At 37.5% G+C, this 18,934-nt stretch overlaps 1 protein-coding gene across 8 annotated transcripts in view; it reads right to left on the bottom strand.

Moving 5' to 3' along the window:
• Window positions 1-3,757: 3,757 nt before the first annotated feature.
• Window positions 3,758-18,934, bottom strand: part of LRRC8D (leucine rich repeat containing 8 VRAC subunit D) — an 86,180-nt gene continuing 71,003 nt past the window's right edge. For all 8 annotated transcript variants that reach the window (XM_026674113.2, XM_026674121.2, XM_026674116.2 and 5 more), the window contains one exon: window positions 3,758-8,853. In XM_026674113.2, coding sequence (XP_026529898.1) covers window positions 6,275-8,851 — 2,577 coding nt within the window. In that variant the 5' untranslated portion in view covers window positions 8,852-8,853 and the 3' untranslated portion in view covers window positions 3,758-6,274. The remainder of the gene's footprint in view (window positions 8,854-18,934) is intronic.

Genomic DNA, 18,934 nt, shown 5'->3' with positions numbered 1-18,934 from the left:
CCAGGGGCTGCTTGCCATACCTGAGCTTCTAACTCTACATTAGAAGCAGGAAAAATAAGAGTAATTCTTTCCTGTTTGGGAAGAGGGGAAAAAAAAAACACCATTAGGGCCGGTGAACTATGCATTATAATAATTGGGTTGATTAAATGATAGCTGGATTAGAGCCAGATAATAGCCACAGAAAGGCTTAAGGGGATGGGCTGTAGTTCAGTGTTGGGAGCATATGGTCTGCAAAATGGAAATGCATCCTCCTAGCGCAATCCTTGGCATCAGTTCAATTTAAAGGATTAGGTTGCAAGTGATTGCAAACCCTTTCTTTGTCTGAAGCCCTAGAGAATTGCAGCTTGCCAGAGAAGACAGCGCTGTAATATATGGAGAAATAGTGTGACTTCACCTGCGTTTAGATATGCGGCAAAACATTTTGAATTGAACCATATTAAATTCATACCTCTCCATAGTGCAGCAGTTCCACTGCCACCAAATCATTTATTTATTAAAACAGGAGGCAGAACCAGCCAAAGAGAAGGCCTATTAGGCTATTTTGTTTTTGACATTAAGCCAGCAGGGTTGTGAAGGTTACAATGCTGGCCTTAAACTTGCTGCAGCAAATCCAAAGCTAATTAGATGACTTCCGAAAAATGAGGCAGAGAAAGCTTTGAGCTCCTTGACAAAAAGTAGAATTCAAATGTGAATCGTGTAACTGTCTCTCAGATTACAACAATTAACAGTGGCAAAATTAGACCAAAATATTGCTTACCTTTAGACTAAACCATTTTGATAGCAACTTTTTCGATGGGGTTTCCAAGAGGACATCTTAGGGCTATCAGTCAAAAACACCATACACACATTTCTATATCATTATGGTTAGTTGCAGTCAGACAGATGTTTAGACTGGATTTGGCATTTTTTGTCCATCTAGTGAGTCCTTCCCAACAACCTGGGATAGGCAGATGTTTGATGGTTGTTAAAGGTATTGTCTGTTCCAAGTAAAGCTGCCTTTGCAGTTGATTGATAGGGATTTTGTCAATGTTGATGGTCAAATGGTGTCCAATTGTTTTTGGAATTGCACCCAAGATGCATATTACTATCGGTACTAACTTTGCTTTCTTTTGTTACATTCTACATCTATTTGCGGGTCTTTGTATTTGCAATAGTGGCGAATATCTGTAGCTTGGGTGAAGGATGAGGGTGAAGGTTAGTTCTCCGAGCTTGTGGGTTGGTTTCCGAATGTTTAATTACCAGGCTAGGTAACATTTTCAGTGGAGTTTAGAGGATATCAATGTCAATGTTCTTCTGTAAGAATAGAAAGTCTTCAGGGGTCAAGTGAGGGTCTCACTTGACATACCCACAGCTGAAGCCCTTATAAACAGAAGATCACTGACACTGACATCCCCTAAACTCCACTGAAGATGTTACCAAGCCTGGTAATGAAACGTTCGGAAACCTACCTACGAGCTTGTAGAACGAACCTTCACCCTCAGGTTTTTGTATTTTGTGATTTAATCCAAGTTCCTTCTCTTCTGTTGCCTCCAGATACTACCATGTCCACCATCCATTTTGTTTTTGTCTGTCTTATCGATCGGAATTCTCTAAATGTCAGATTTCATCCAAGAGCCAGTTTGGCCTAGCGGTTAAGGCACCTGGCTAAAAAGCAAGAGACCATGGTTTCAAGTCCCACCTTAGCCATGAAAGCCAACTGGGGGACTTTGGGCCAGTCATTCTCTCTCAGACCAACTCGGCTCACTGGGTGGTTGTTGTTGTGGGGAAAACAGGAAAAAGGTGTGTTGGATATTTTCACCGCCTTGAGTTATTTGTCAAAATAATAAAGAAGGGATAAATAAAATAAAATAAATGAATACAAGCACTGACCTCAAGCATCAGAAGTAGAGCATGTGTGATCCTCCATATCCTATTAAACTACCAACATCCCAGCTTTAACTAGCTAGGGGAGGGGTGTCAAATTCACATCGTCAGGGCAGCATCACATGATGTATTCGGACTTTCCTTCGCTAAACTGGGCATAGGCGTCACCAGCGCGTGATGCATCTGGCCCGTGAGCCGGGAGTTTGACACTCCACTGTTAGAGCTAATGAAAACTGAAATGAGGGAATTTTCTCTCCTCTCATACAGAAGAAGAAAACTACTCATAACAATAGCCACACTGCAAAGTATTTTAGAATCAGACAGTGCAGGGTTGATAGAAGATTGAATTAAAGTATCCACTGATTGAGTTTGGAACCAAGGCTCTCCCGTTTAGCTTATATCACAGGTGGTTTTGTTTGGCTTGGTGCCTTTAAATCAGTATTGACTCCTAGCAAATATGGAGCAGTTCATACATTTTCTTGACACCATCTCTGGAAGTGGCTTGCCACTGCATCCCTCCTAAGGCTCAGAGAAAGCAACTGGTTCAAGGACAGCCAGCTGACTTAGCGTCTAAAGCAGGACTAAAATTTATAGAGTCTCCCAGTTTCTTGCCTTAACCACACCACCAAATTGGCTCTGTATGCCACAATGGCTTGTGTAAATCAAATTGAATGGTGGGGAATTTGTAGGCAATCCCTCTTGTTCTTTGGAGTAGTAGACACATTAACTAATCATAAAGAGGTTGAGAATGGGAACTCTGTTTTAAATGCCAGAGATATGAGAAATTTTAAATTTCAGTGATTCTTTTTACTACATGTAGGTTTCCTTTTGTTGCCATGTACTGCACACTGTTTTGCCTGATGTAAAGACAGCAGATGTAGAATTTTATATAACAATTTCAAACAATGTTGTTATTTTGCAGTGAAAGTTTTTTTTTCCTGTCCTGGAACAAGCAGCAACAAGACAAAGCTCAGGCAAGGAAGCAAACTTAAAAGAGCTGAGTATTCATTGTAAACCTTCTCCTCAAAAATAGGTCATCTTGCAAATTTGAAAAAAAAAAAATCTCCTATAAGTTACATCAAGCCTGTAGTCTATTTTTTTTTTCCAGGAAGCATTTTGACACCTCAGAATGGGCCAATCAATGTTTAACTGGCAGGTACAGCAAACTGGGGAAGGATTATCAGAGGTCTAAACAGGGGCATGCTTCTAGATTAGGCTCTGCTCAAATGACATGTATTACAGTAAACAGAGTTCTGTGGAATTAGGTGGCGCTTCCAGCTTCATTTCTCTTGAAGGAATGTTGTTCAGTTGTACATATATTTCTTTAGAAATCCTTTCAAGTAACTGCTTACTCTGAGATCATGGAAAAATACTCATGAGGTGCTGGCCACTGTGTGCAAGTCATAGTTGATTGCGCAATGGACTTTTCCCATGTCTTCCAGTGCTAATGTTACTTCTTTGTGGATTTTCAGTGAGTGCAGTATGAGTCCAGAATAACACAGCAAAAGACTCAGAAGCAGCCATGCCCTAACTTGCTAACCTACTACACTTTTACAGCTGCTCTCTATTTTTTGGAAGATTTTTATCCAGGGTGTGAATCTGGGATCGATTTATGTAAAAAAAAATCTGCAGTGTTTTGTGGAGGAGAATCCTTCGGTCGTGGCTCCAGCATTTTCATCTGTAAAATGGGGGGCTGGATTTTAATTGTTCTATACTGTACATTTCTTCCTCTGGTCCTCTTACTGAAATGTTTCCCCCGCCCTGCCGCAGGTCAGGAATGACTTTTAGCAAATGGCATGATATTGCCTCTTGCTAGGTCCTTGATTTTAAATAGCAACAGAGCAGCGCAAAGCAAAAGAAACTGGCAGCTGCAAATAATAATTAAAGGGCCACATGAGACTTTTATTTATTTATATATGGTAACTGACCAGCTTACATAACAACTAAAGTAGTAAACAAGCCAAGCATGGAAGGACCAGTTTGAGCTCATCTGATCTGGCTGCTGCTGATCAGAGCACTGCTCTTGAACTGATGTGGCTTCCCCACTCCTTTTGTGATGGTGGCCGTGGTCCAGATGTGCAAAGGTGTTTCTGAGGGCCACTGAAAATGCAGTGCCCGCTTTCACAGGTCCTATTCATTGAAACGCCAGCTCGTGATCATCAGACATGTGCTCTGGCGTTCCTTATTTTTATAACATGTCTTTTATAGCAGATGATTCCTTCTATTCTGATAAAGGGATGTGCTTCCTCAACGAGACTGGAATTCTCATTTCAGAAAAGTCAATGTCTTTTGATCCACTTTCTCCCAAGCATCTTCTCTTCTGCAGCTCCAGATGTTCTTCTTGCCATAAATGGACAAATCAGCTGTATTTATACTGCATGTATATTCATTTTACGGCAGGGGTGTCCAACCTTGGCAACTTTAAGACCAGTGGACTTCAACTCCCAGAATTCCCCAGCCAGCCCACAACTTGTTGGGCTACTAGTCTTAAAGTTGCCAAGGTTGGACACACCTATTTTAGGGAGTATAATGGAAGGTGAACTCATTTAACTAGGAACCTCTGTGGTTTCTTTGCCCTTGGTACTTGTGCCAAAGTGGCTTTTATATCTAAAGTGCTATGGCAACCATATTCTGCTGGCTGAAAATACTTTCTCCATGTGGTTGGGTAGAATGTTGAGTTCATTCATACTGACCTGATGAGTTAAAGAGGAGAAAGCAAGGCTACTAATATACAACTACCTGCTTTGAAGAAATTCCACGTTGTTTGCAAAGATACTCGAAGCGTGCTTCTTGATGATGTACATTCTATGTCATTTGATAAAGCAAAAATTATTTCACAAGCTTCTAGCACTGCAGAGCATAAATATTATAATATTTATAATATAAACATTATTGCCACTGACCTAGTCAGGCCTTACTAGTCTACTTGAGCCATTATGCAAATTGTTTCACTGCTTTTTAACGATTTTCTAGATTTTAAATTTTTTTACAAGTCATTTCTATTTCCTGATTTAGAATAAAAGCTAAATGGCAGTTTAAAAAAAAACTTTTCATATGTAAATGACATCCATAAAACAAGAAACATCTATTTTAAATAGTCTAAGAAGCATTTAGCATGAAAAGATTAAGACATTTTAGTATGTTTTTCAAACTGAAAGGTGGTAAATAAAAACAATTCTTTTAACATTTCATGAATAAACCTGAAATTTCAAACACAACTAGCAAATAGAATTTTTGCCCCAAATCCAGCTAAAATTTGTAGTCGAATGCTATGTGTTTCTATTCAGAAGCCTGCCTGAATCGTATGGGTATTACCCAAGAGAAAATATCTTCATTTTATACCTAGACAGGAAAAAACAAAGGTACAAGTACAGATTAGGCAAAACCTGGCCCAAAAATAGTAACTGTGAGAGCGACCTTGGAGTCCTAGTGGACGATCACTTAAACATGAACCAGCAGTGTGAAGCAGCAGCCAAAAAAAGCTAATACAATCCTTGGTTGTATAAGCAGAAGCATAGAATCAAAATCACTTGAAGTATTAGTATCATTTAAAAATCCTTAGTAAAACGTGGAACACGGAATACTGAATCCAGTTTTGGTTACCACATTACAAAAAGATGTCGAGATTTTGGAAAAAGTGCAAAGAAGAGCAACCAAGATGATTAAGGGCCTGGAGCCAAAAACATATGAAGAACGGTGGTAGGAACCAGTACGGCCAGTCTAGAGAAAAGAAGGACATGGGGTGACATGACAGAAGTATTCCAGTATTGGAAGGACTGACAAAAAAAAAGAGGCTGCCAACTTATTTTCCAAAGCATCAGAAGGCAAGGCAAGAAACAATGGATGGAAACTAATCAAGGAGAGAAGCAACCTGGAATTAAGGAGAAACTTCCTAAACACATTTCTATTTACATATTGCGGGGCAGATAAAAACGATATTGAATTACTTACTATTGAATTATCTATAGATTTTTCTTGTTGATCAATAGCAATAATACTTGCTTGAATTATCATTCCAATATAAAGTAAAGAAAATGATGGCCTTTAACACAACGTTAAAATGAACAGAGCCATTTAACATTATTTATAGTAAGAAAAGGTCACCAATTTAATCATGTACATTAAGCAGGCAAGCAATTTGTAAACATTCAAAAGCGGCAGCATCCATGTTACAAACATAAGGGAAACAAAAAATCAAGATTGTTTTAACGATTCCCCACCCCTTCTTCTTTGCCCTCCCAAAATGTTGGAAGTGATGTTTAAAAAATACTACAAACACCAAAAGGAGATTCTACCCGGTTTAACAGTCCTTTCTTACAAAAAGAAAAAAAAAGTTCCAAATTCTCAACACAACTTTTTATTAGTGTGCTCTTTAATACGATCTATATTGGTCACCAAGTTCGAGCTCTGTTTAAATCCCATTAGCAAAGGGAATGCTTGTATCTTGATTCAATGCTTCTTTAACTTCTGAGGGCAATGTATCAAAAAGATGATCTTCTACAATTAGTCCACTTTTCCTGAGAAGCCGACACTGACCCAAAGTGGCTGGTAGACGGTCTAAACAGTTCCCCTTCAGCTCTAGGTTAGTTAGTTGCAACAGCTGGCCAATTTTTTCTGGAATTGAGATGATGCAATTTTGTCCCAAACTCAAAGTTCTCAACTTGGAGCACTTAAACAGCTGTTTTGGCAAAACTTCCACTTTATTTCCTGTGATATGCAAGTGCTGGAGATTTTGAAGCAACCCTATTTCCACAGGAATCACCGCAATGGAGTTGTAGCTTACATCCAAGCATCTGAGTTTCTGTAAACTGAATACTGCAACAGGTAAGGATTCGAGTTTATTATTGGAGAGGTAAAGCGACTCCAAGTTTTTAACATGGGTAATGGAAGAAGGAATGTTAACTATTTTATTGTGCCACAATTTCAGACAAGTTAGTCTTTTCAAATGTTGGAAGCTGATGACTTCTTCAATTGTGCGAATGCTATTCGACTTTAGATCTAGTTCCTGTAAGTTAGTGAGACTAAAAATGGCGTGGGGAATACGTTCCAGTTCACAGTTCTGCAGCTCTAATTCTGCTACATTCATCATTTTCTTAAGGCTATTCAGTACAAAAAGCTTGGTGCCATCATTGTGAATGACCAGCTTGGTAAGATGTGGTGCTACATCTGTGATGTTAGATGGAATTTTGGTCAAATTGCTTTTCACATAGAGAATCTTAAGGTGCCTTAATTCTCTAAGCGATTCAAGTCCTATCATTTTATTGTTTTCAGAATTCAAGTTGCCTACCAAATACAACTCTCGGAGATTTTTAAGTAAGTACACCCAAGCTGGTATCTCTGCAACATCAGTAAATTTCACATGCAGGCATCTCAGGTGGTCACGAAGAAAACTGAAGGCTGTCTGCTCCACCTTTGCAGGGCAATGATAGAGATGTAGCTCCTGAAGGTTAGTCATCTGGGATATTTTAGCAGGGATTTTTGCTTCAGGAATCAGCTCAAGTTTTAACACATCTAAATCTGTCAGATCAAAAACCGCATCTGGGACGCCCGATAGCATGAAAAGATGTAATTCTTGCTTATCCTGAGCATTGCGAGAAACGTGTTGCCTCAATTTTTCAAAAGTCCATTCGTGGTTCAAACTTATTTCCCTCAGTTTATTTTCACTGACCTCTGACAGAAATACACCAAACCTCTTGGAGTAAAGCTGATCGTACTGGTCAACCATGTGCAAGAGGAAAGCAAAATCGTTTTTAACATCTGGAATATCGCTGAAACTGCTCTCCTCTCTAACTTTTTCAAAAGAGTACTCCTTCAAGGGTAACCGAAACAACCAGAAGAGTGTGTACAGACAGACAAAACCATAGACACAGATGAGAGAAATATAACTAATAAGCAACTTTTTTAACATGTAAGCCATATTGTGTGTGCATTCAAATTCTTGGTAGCCAGTCAGATGTTCCACTTTGGGCATGCAAATGTGCTCAAAGCTGATTTCATTGACAAAATTTGCTGTGTAGCAGAGAATAAATATGAATTTTACAGTTTTGATGACAGTTTGGACAACGTACAGCTTATAAATCAAATCACTGTCCTCTACGTGGGCCCGGAATTTCCGTACTTTTTCAAAGAGTGCTTTGGCTTGCTCACCATCTTTTTTGTCCAAAATGGTCATACCCGGGACTTCAATAACTGGCTTTTCTGCTGAAAACTTGAAACCAGTCTTGTTTATCATGGGGGTACTGGCATTTGGGCTTCCTTCATCACTACTAGTCGATACATGCTTTGGCAGGGACTGGGCCCCAGTTAGTCTCTGTTTATTCTCCTCAGAGTCTTCACATGCTGTTTCAGACAGTGCTTTTGTAGTCCAAGGGGATTCAAAGCATTTCCCTAAAATAGAGACAAAATGCTCAATTTTTGAGCAGGTTTTTGGATATTTAAACCAAAAATTGCTACTGACCATTAAAATAATTGTGTGTATAAGAGCTAGGTAGGGAAAATATTTCGAATACCAAGGAAGAGCCACATGATAACACATCTGGTTAATGAAAACATATTGCTGATAATCCAAGTTAGTTTTACGGCCCAGAAAATCTTTCTGCTCCTTCTTTCCTTCCTGACTTGCAGCAGTTGTGTGTAATGGAGGATAAGCAGTTCTACGTACATCAGGCGTAGTCACAGATGTTGTGTCAAGAGATACAGTCATGGCTGCCAGTTTGTCTTTGTCCTGAATAGCTGGTATTTCGGATTCTGGCATATTTGTAGCTTTGGCACTTCCCAAGGGGCTGGGTTGCATTTTTGCGCTTACAGCAGACTGTAACACAGGCAAACAAACCACCTGATCTTTGGTCAACTGCATGGTTCCAGCAAAAATGGCAACCATTAGCATGACAACTGCCAGATAATCCATAAATACATCCCACCATGGTTTCAGAATTCTGTAAGTTGGCTGTATGTCATTCAGAGATGCAACTTCTGCAAGGGTAAACATTCCTGTAACAAAACAGAAGTTCCTGTTATTCACTGCAGAGAAGCATAATAATATTGTATGCATTTCTTTATTTTTAATTTCTATTTTTCCTACTTGTTTTAATTTCAATTTTATCTCTTATAAGTGGTGGACAGCAGCCACTTTTAAAATATAAACTGCGGACAATAGCTACTATTAAATATAAAATAAATATATTTTAAGAATAAATATATTCTCAAGCTGTATTGACAAAAAATTAAGACTGTGGCACTAAAACATGTTCCTTAAATGTATTTAAACATTTTAGTAGATGTTTTAGAGTTACCATCTTAATTTAACATTTTTAGGACAGAAATGAAAGAAAATAATACAGAGCAAATGACCTTCAATAAGAATCAATCTAATAGTAATGGGTAGGTTACATAATAACAGTCTATCTGATAAATTATAGCCATTTGTAGTATTATTAAATCAGAGCAGTTGTCCATATAAAAAGGAGAGTAAGCAATACATATGTGATTTTATTTTTCCAACTTTATACGTATTTATCCATTCCAATATTGCTATATTCCTGTTTCCAAAACACTGAACATTTCTTATGGTAAAGAAAAAAATCAATCTAATGTAATGGACAGGCGATGCTTCAATGCTATTAAATAATTAGCAGATGTAAATCCTCCTGTTAATCTTTTCCCATAAAGTAGACATTATTACTCAAGGTTTATGGTCTATCCAATAATCTGCAGGCTGATTTTAGGATTAAATGTCTCAAAACCAAAACAATCAAAATTTGCTTTGAACTGCCAAAGAAATTATGTTTCTTTGGAATACTGGGAGGCCTAGAATCAGGAAGGCAGAATTAATGTAATTCAGCATATTTTTCTATATGAGTTAAGCACATCTTTACTATAGTCCAGTGAAATAAAAGAGAATGAAAATGTTTTCATGATTATGAACTTGAATGACGTAACTGGCCTGTCCATGTTTAACTCAAACCTAAATTGTTTTATGAAAAAACAACTCCCTAAATTCAGTTTATTTAAGTTTATTTCCAAATAAGCAGGAGACAATTGGAGTCTCAATGTCTTCTGAGTTACAAATATGATATAAATATGAAACACAAGTTCTGAAAATACCAATTATCAGAAATTAGCTACTTGATACAATCAAATCTTTGCAATAATGTAGGCTACCCTAATGATGACCTTACAAGAAATTCATTAAAACCAGCTTTGTTTGCAGTTTAAGAGCTATAGACAATCGAAGGAGGAAGCACAATGTAATTTAGTTATTCTTTGTAAAGCCTTCAAGTAATAATGTTAATAAACAGAATGGAAATGTAATATTTTTATTATGAAAAAATATAAGATTTCAAAAGGCAAGATACTAGTATTGATACCACAGAATTACTGACAAAGTGTTCTTCCAACATCTTCTTATATGAATAAAAAATAGATTTTACACAGCACACATATACACACACAGGGAGGGAGAGAGAGAGAGAGAGAGAGAGAGAGAGAGGGAGGGAGGGAGGGAGGGAGAGAGGAGAGGGAGAGAGAGAGAGAGAGAGAGAGAGAGAGAGAGAGAGAGAGAGAGATATTCTTCAGTTCAAAGTTTTGTGCCACAATTCAATGTTCCCCAATCTTTCTGGCACCAGGAACTGGTTTCGTGGAAGACCATTTTTCCACAGATGGTGGGGGGGGTGTGAATGATTTCGGTTTTGCTTGCTCACCTGTTGCTTACCTCCAGCTGTGCAGCCCAGTTCCTAACAAGCCATAGACCAATACCGATCCATGGCTTGGAGGTTGGGCACACCTGCTACAATTAATATGTCAGAATGCAGCACTTTACGACTTGCTGGTTTACAATAGTGTAAATAAAAAGCCATGCCAAAACCCACATATCATATAAGCAGAACTGATATAAGTTGGGAAGGTCACTAATCATAAGACAGCATTCTCCAAATCATATACAAACCTGACTTTTACATGCACTAACTGAGATTGGAGGGAAATGAAAAGTATACAGTGATCTTTCATGTTTTGCTGCCTAAATAACCATCAGTTTAAAGGCTTCAATATTACTGAACCAAGTGTGAATGAGTAAATATAGTTAAAACTTAATTTTAATGCTTTTATTATTCCAATTAGATATACTTACACATACAGATTTTATGTGAATTCAATCTACTATGCATTATACTGAATCCAATTTACTATGGACTGCAAAAATCTGTCTTGTTCACTAGATGCTCACAAATAGCTTAAGTTTTTTTTATCTCCTTGTTGCCACCTAATGGTGGTCCTATATTTTGCAGCCCACATTGCATAATAGCAATTATTTTATCTCTTTCACTCAAACTTAAACTAGATTCATCTTCTATTAGCAATATGTGGAAAAGTCAAAACCACCTAAAGAACAAAATTGTGATTAAGAAAGCAAAAGCAAAAGCCCAGAACTTTATATCTGAAGACCAGAAATATTTTCCAGAACTCTTGGCTATAGTTCAGAACACAGCTCCAAAACTTGCTAAGAAAGTGAATTTTCTTAAATGACAAAAAAGAGTTTATGAAGAATAATATTAATTAAATATATTGTAAACAATTTGTTCAATAATTTAACAGTATTTAACTTAAACAAGGATTTTATTCTGGGTCTAACCACATCTTTTTCCTGCGTCTGATTATTTTAATTGTATTTGTGGTACCAGGTGTTTGAAATGCAGAAATTTGGTGGTGCTATATATGTAATTCAGTATGCCAGTAGATATTTTTAAGTCTGCAAATGTGGAAAATAGGATTAAAAATGCTTACTAATTTATTCTCAGGAGGTATGTGAGGAATGTTTCAATTTAAAGAGAATAGTAGCCTAGAAGCTACATTTGGATAAGCTACATCAGTTCTGAGTGGCTCTTTCCTTCACAAGCTTCTCTATACTCTTACTCAGTGAATTGATTTACCATTGAAAATCGTCCTGTAGACATAGTAGATGTTCATTTAAAGGAGTTACGGTTATCCCTTAGTTAAGAACAAGGTAATTGGGCCCAGAATTTCCATCGCTAAGTGATGTCGTTATAAAGCACAACATCACTGGAATGCACTGCTTAGTGACGACAATCCTGCACTCCCCATTGCTGTTGTTAAATGGCTTAGTGGGGCCAGGAGTGGCTGCTGCTGGGCAGGGGAAGGTGGGCAAGTGGCCCATGAGGCTTAGCAAGAGTATAGCTAGCGATGCCTGGTACAAAGTGGGGGAGGATGCAAGTGCTTTACTGAAGTAACTTTCAACTTTTCCTGCTGGTTTCTCCATTGACTTTGTTTGTGGCAAGCCAGCAGGGAACATCACAAATGGTGACTATGTGGTTCCAGGACACTGCCAAGTGCCTAGATCTCAATTACATGATTGCGGGCATGCTGTCACTACCACAGCTTCAAGGGCCAGTCTTAACTTGGAATGGTTGCTGGGCAAAGACTACTTGTATTAAGAAATGCTTGCAAAACAAACACACTGCCTCGAGATTGGTATGTACTTAGCAAGCCAGTTTAGTTCTAGTATATTAAATTCTGTATATATTGCTAATAACTTGTACAGGCTGGAAAACATTTAATATCTCATGACTTTCTATGGTTTTTGGCAGGGATTGCTCATAATCGCCTCTCCAATGAAGGGATAATAACATGCATTTTGAGTATAATTAGGTAAAAACCTGTGTTTTTATTATGTTCAGAAAAGTTATCCTTGCAAGCAAAACACACCGGCTTCAAAAAACCCAGTCAAAGAAAACATCCAGGGAACCCTATACTCAGTCAGCTAAAGTAATTATTCCAGTTAAAATAGATTTGTTTCACATAAAGAACCTCCTAGCTGTTCTTGTATTTTCTAGGGCAGGGGTCTCCAACCTTGGCCACTTTAAGACTTGTGGACTTCAACTCCCAGAATTCCTCAGCAAGCAAAGCAAAGCCAAGCCAGGACGGGACAAATAACATCTGCCCATCCCAAGTTCTGGGGGAAGGACTCATTAGGTCAAGGGTCTTCAAACTTGCCAAGTTTGAGATTTGTGGACTACAACTCCCAGAATTCCTGAGCTAACATGACTGGAGGATTTCTGGGAGTTGAAGTCCACAAGTCTTAAAGCTGTCAAGTTTGAAGAGCCTTGCAATAGGTGAATAAAAATACCAAATCCAGTCTAAACATCTGACTGTGTGACCAACCATAACAGCATCAATAAAAGTTGATGCTCACAGTGTTACTGAACTGCTGTAATTACAGCAATTATGAAACTCTGCTTCCTTGGTTCATTTTACTTCCAAACTCTAAAAACATCTTTCAAAAAGCTGCTCTCAATCACTTTTCACTGAAATGTGGAACAAATTCATCAAAGTTGCTTGAAGAATTATTGAAATAAATGTGTTTGAAAGCACTTCCAAGTATTCATTTTATTACTATGTCATTCTTATTTGCTCTCAGAAAAGGAACTGCGAAGAAATTTCTCCTTGAATGGCTGGCCCCTATATAAGGCAAAGACAAGGTTGTTATTGTTTTACTAGGGGATCATATTCTTTCAAGAGTAATCTGGTGGGACTACATAGTGGGCAGAGCATAAGCAAACACTATTTAAGCTCAGAGTAAAAATGAGTGTGGAAGCTTATTTTCTAACCTCTTTTTTCTTGGACAATATTTTCCCCCCTCTTTTTTACCTTGCTGTAAAGAGGACACAGACAATGCTTATCAAAGGTCTGAACTGTTTTCCTGCAGTGTTTTTAAAATTAGACCAAGGGCTCTGAGATAAATTTATCCCCAACTATTACAAAAGCAAGAAGGACAGCTCGCTCTTTCAATCTTTGCTATTTTCAAGAATAAAATAAAGCACCAACTGCTACTAAATACATCTGAGCTGTGGGCATTAGTCCTATTTGTCTGCAGTTCTAACAATAAAACCAGCAGTATATTACAAGAGATTCTGAATGTGTTTTCCTTCTTCCTCACAAATAATCATTCCCAAGATTTGAAAAATGAAAAACATACACATACTTAAAATGAAATATTTTGATGACTGTGCCTAACGGCGAATTGCTTGTAAAAAGATTTCCTTCAGGTGTTACATATGCACCATTTTGTCTGAACATCGAAAATACCTTGTAGTAAGCATCATCAGCTTACTAAATTCCTTTTCTATGAAAGCCTATCAACTTTTTCCACTCTATACAATTACAAAACAAAGTAAAGATTTTAGTTTTTGTTTGAGCAGGTGTTAAAATGCAACCCAGGAATCAAAGAAACCCTTTGAGATTGAATTAAATCTCTGCTGGAAATATTATAAATGCTCAAGAATTTCAAACCAGTGATTCAACTTCCTTAAAAGAGTTTGTCTACATAAATTCATTGTTTCTAAATTAATCATTCTGAATTTTTAAAAAAGAAAGAAGACATTTTTAATTCTCTGTCATCACAAGTATTTAAAAAACATTTAAGTAGAACTGGCATTAATCAGCCTCTCCTACAATTTGAATACAAAAGAGTCTGATGCAGTGATTTTTTTTTTCAAATGAAGCACGCCAGGAAAAAATTGTCATATGTACACTTTTCCTTTTCCTTTATCCATAAACTATATACATCCATGATCATACATAGTAGATTTTGCATGCCTTGTACTCACAGGACTTTCCTATTTTAAACCATAAATGACCAGTTCAGATAAAGGATTCTCATTGCATGTGATTCAAATGTGTTATTTCAAAAGTAATCCTACTAATCCCTACATTTGTAGGTATTAAAATACATATTAGTTCAGCCAGTATTCTGAATGATGGAAACATGATGGAGGCCCAGAAAGGTTGTGGAATCTGTTTAGTTATGTATGCTCAGATCACTATGGATACTTGCTACACTTTTGGTTACAATTGGAAGAATGACAACAAAAGATCAATGACAAGATTCAAAAAAATACCAGCCTCCTTAGCTAATTTGTCACTCATTAATTAATAAGTACATGAACTGTTCTTTGGACCAGAGCACAAAATGGTGAAAGACAGCAGTAATCTTATATTGAATATAGAAACTGGGAGGCATACTGTGATCTACAAAAGCAGCTGCTTTTATTTAAACAGTTTCTGGAGAAAAAGTCTCTTTGAAGAACCTAATTCTATTTTCTTTTTCTAACTTTCATGGGTTTCACTGGACCTCTGAAGGCAGGTATATTTCAAACTGGCTTGAATGCAAACAGTCTTCTATGATGACTTCTACTTCAGCACTAAACTTATAACTGGATTAAGACTTCCTTTGAGTCAAGATCAACTATTGGTGAATCTATGAGCAGATGCTTACTCTTTCCTTGACAAAAGTATGGAAATGGTCAATCATTGCTGGACAACTAGTGAAATTACTAGAGAAGGAAATGTATAAAATCCCAAATGGAGTACAGTTCTACTTAACTGATTATAGATTAATAACAGAGTGTCATCCCCTAGTTTATATGTCTTGTTCTAACTATGTTTCATTCTGCATAAAGTAAAATACCTCAAAGGAAACATAGTTATGAACCAATAGTTAAATATTCCAATATATCTTGGATTTTAAAACACCTTCTAAAGCAGCGGTCGCCAACCGGTGGGCCGCGAGAAAATTTTGGTGGGCCGCAGAGAAATCTCACCCCCAGAGCACCCCCCACAAAGCAATTAATCCAGGCTGAGCAGAAACACAAGGCTGTGCCACCCACATGGCCTGCGGGAACCCTCCCTGCCCACTCACTCCTTACCCGGTAAACTTGCCTGCTAAATTGCTATTTTTCCTTTTTCTGACCATCATCTGTTCTGCTGTGCAGAACAGGAGATTAGCTGGGAAGCAGGAAATGGTTGGATTTCTTGCTTTCTAGCCAGTCTTTAGATCTTCGGCTCAGCACAGCCAAACCTCCCTTAGGACTGAAGGTTTGCTTGCAAGCAAATTCAGTGCAGACTCATGGCAAGCAAATTCGAGAGATTGAGCTAGCCAATGGCAGATAGATAGATCACTGAATGATTCTGTGAGCAAATCAATCTGCCTGCCTGCTTTGCCTGATTTTGGGTAAAAGTTGCTTTTTTTTTAAATAAAAAATTCAATATTTATGCATGGTGGGTTGTGAGTTAATTTTGTGAGTTTGCTTGCAAACAAATTTTATGTGACAGACTGAGCTAGCCAATGGCAGATAGATAGATCGCTGAATGAATCTGTGATTCTGTGAGCAACTCAATCTGCCTGCTTTGCCTGATTTTGGTGCTGTTTTATAAAAAAATCAATAGCTTAGATCTTCTGTATGATATGCTGCATCTTACAGAAGAGGACAAGCCTGAAGATGCAAACATGATCAAATATATGGAAATATTAAACTACCAGATCTATCTCATTAAAATATTTCTAGTATTTTACACATGTTTTCCAGTATACTAGAGCAAACTGGAATTAAAATACAATAGCAGAATGTTTTTAAAAGCTCAGTCATTTTAAATTCAAAGTTTTATAGATACAAGTGGGCATTTTCATCAAATCATGTGGGGAAAAAATCAAGTTAGTATATTTCAACTAATTTTTTATTTGACGAGAAATGCTTAGTCCTAAAGAATGCATAACACAGTTCTAATCCCATAATAATGAATTGCTAGTCAGAATGTACTAGAAAGCCAGTGATGGTAGCCACATATTACTGTTTTCTTAGCTCAAACAACAAAAGCACACATATGGGACAATACAATCTATTTACTGAATACGTTTTGTATTCAATAGCTTCTGTAGTGTTTAATTTTATTAACAATAGCAAAAGAGCAAAAGTATGAATGCAAATGTAATTGAAATAAATTACATTTATTAGTGCTCAACAAACTTATGTTTTTTTTTAAAAAAAAGATGGGCAGTCTATCAAATCTGATTGGTCACTGGCAGGAAAAAATGATGGACTAGATCAAAGAGAATTCTTAAGGAAAAATATTGAGTCATTATATACTCAGTACTGGAAAAAATGTATGTCATGTCTCGATTATATTGTAACAGCAGATTACTATAGCTTTAAGGAAATATACAGGACATGAACATAATCTTTCTTTTAACAGAAAACAGGAATGAAAACACATGCTCCAGTATAGTATAGTGTAGTGGTTCTCTCTTATCAAGTAGTGCTTCTCTTCATATTCCTCAGAGCTAAGAGTGATAATAATTTGACTCCTGGTGCTGCAGAGAATTGTACATGGGTTCAATCCAACGTTATGATAGTAAGGAACTCAGAATGGATGCTTAAGCTTTTTGAGAAATCTTTGTGCATACCTGCAACATATCCTCATAACTCTGTTCTTTCCAGAGGAATTCTTAGGCTCTTAATAGATTTAAAGTACAATTCCTAAAGGATGTGCCTCTACACATTAAGAAGCAGCAACAAGAAAAACGTTTCACAAACTATTATAATAAAAGAGGATAGCTCACAATGTCAGACGTAAGAATCCTGAAAAGTGCTCTTTTTATTGCAAATTTATTTCCTTTATTGAGATGACTTCCCTTTAATTTTACAACTCATCACATTGCTTCTTAAAAAACGTTTCTTTAAAAATAATGTTGTATTAAAGCGGGGGCCGGGGGGGGGAGAAAGTCCTTCTAAACATCTAGTAGAATTTTGATGAACACAAAAATGATAAACTGGAAAAAAAACACCATAAAAAATAACATCACATAATTTATTCTGCAATTACTTTCATTTCCTTAGCACTAAATCCAATTTTATTTCTTACTCAGATATCTGCAGGTTTTACAAAATGCCTTCAGAAATCTTCCAGTGGCTCCTCTAGATCTTTATCCCCTTCCTTATTGTATCTCATTAATATACTATAGGTAAAAAGGCAGCATCTACATCTTCTGGCTAACCTGCAGCTCAGGCACATAATCAAGCAGATAAAACAGTCCACAGTGTGTTTTCTTCTCCTGGCAACAGTTTTTCTAAGCACGTTACTCAATGAAACATGTTCCTGCAAGCAAGGCTTTCTTTAACCCTCCAACAGAACAACAGTTGTCACTGAATGAGTTCTCTAAGTTTTTGAGAGTTATTTAAAGGGTATTTTGTCCTTTTCTATGAAAAAGATGAAAACGGTACATGTAGTCTCCACTTATGACAGTTCACTTAGTGACCGTTTGAAGTTACAATGGCACTGAAAAAAGTGACTTCTGGTCATGTTTCACACGTACGACTGTTGCAGCCCTTAACAACTGTGTTACCAGTGGTGGTATTCGACCGGTTCAGATGAGCCGGTAGGAGCGATGAGCAGCGGAGACCGAACCAGTTCTCTCCACTGCTCTGCTGTTGGGCCCGCCCGCTTGCCCGGGATCCCATACTCACCTTTATCCGCTGAATTTGAAGCGCAGCTGCTTTGCGCGGCACAGAATAGTGCCACGAAGCAGCTGCTGAAGCGACCGGGATTGTGCAGGCTTTCAGGAGACGAGTTAGAAAGCCTCTGTGCCTGAGTGCATGTTTGGCATGCGCATGCACGCAAAGCGCGCCCACCAAACCACGCCCACATAACCGGTGACAACAATATTTGAATCCCACCACTGTGTGTTACTAATTTAATAACTGCAGCGATTCACTTAACAAAAGTGGCAAAAAAGTCATAAAAGGTATTAGGAATCTGTCCACAAATTAGTTGGGTTGGCAATATATAAACCAACAATGTATGTTTGTAGCTTTAAGACAAAATCACTGTATTGATTGGTTGATTGTGTTGCAAGTTGCCATAAGAGGGAGCTATAGAGATCATGACTTGTTCTCTCTGACATTCTGTATCTCTGACATTCTGTTGCTATCTCTGTTGTATTTATGCTGGATATTTTTGTTTACTGTAAATGACAAAGGCAACCAGTAAGAAGACTTTGTAATTGGATATTCTTTGGACTGTTAACTGTAAATGACCTGGATTGTTTATTGGACTGTGCTATTTCTTAAAGTAAACTTTAACTCAATTTAGTGCATCTGTGTGTGGCTAAATAATTATTCATAACTACTCTCATAAACGTTTCCATGTGCATATCCTTTTTACTCAAGGGTTATTCTGTACATATCATAACAAAAGGGACAAAACTCACTTAGCTAATTTCTCA

Source organism: Notechis scutatus, chromosome 3 (assembly GCF_049901735.1).
Source record: "Notechis scutatus isolate UNSWTSFEM ecotype Mainland chromosome 3, rNotScu1.2, whole genome shotgun sequence".
Taxonomy (NCBI): domain Eukaryota; kingdom Metazoa; phylum Chordata; class Lepidosauria; order Squamata; family Elapidae; genus Notechis; species Notechis scutatus.
Note: the sequence above shows the minus strand (reverse complement) of the source record. Positions and strands in the feature narration are given on the sequence as shown.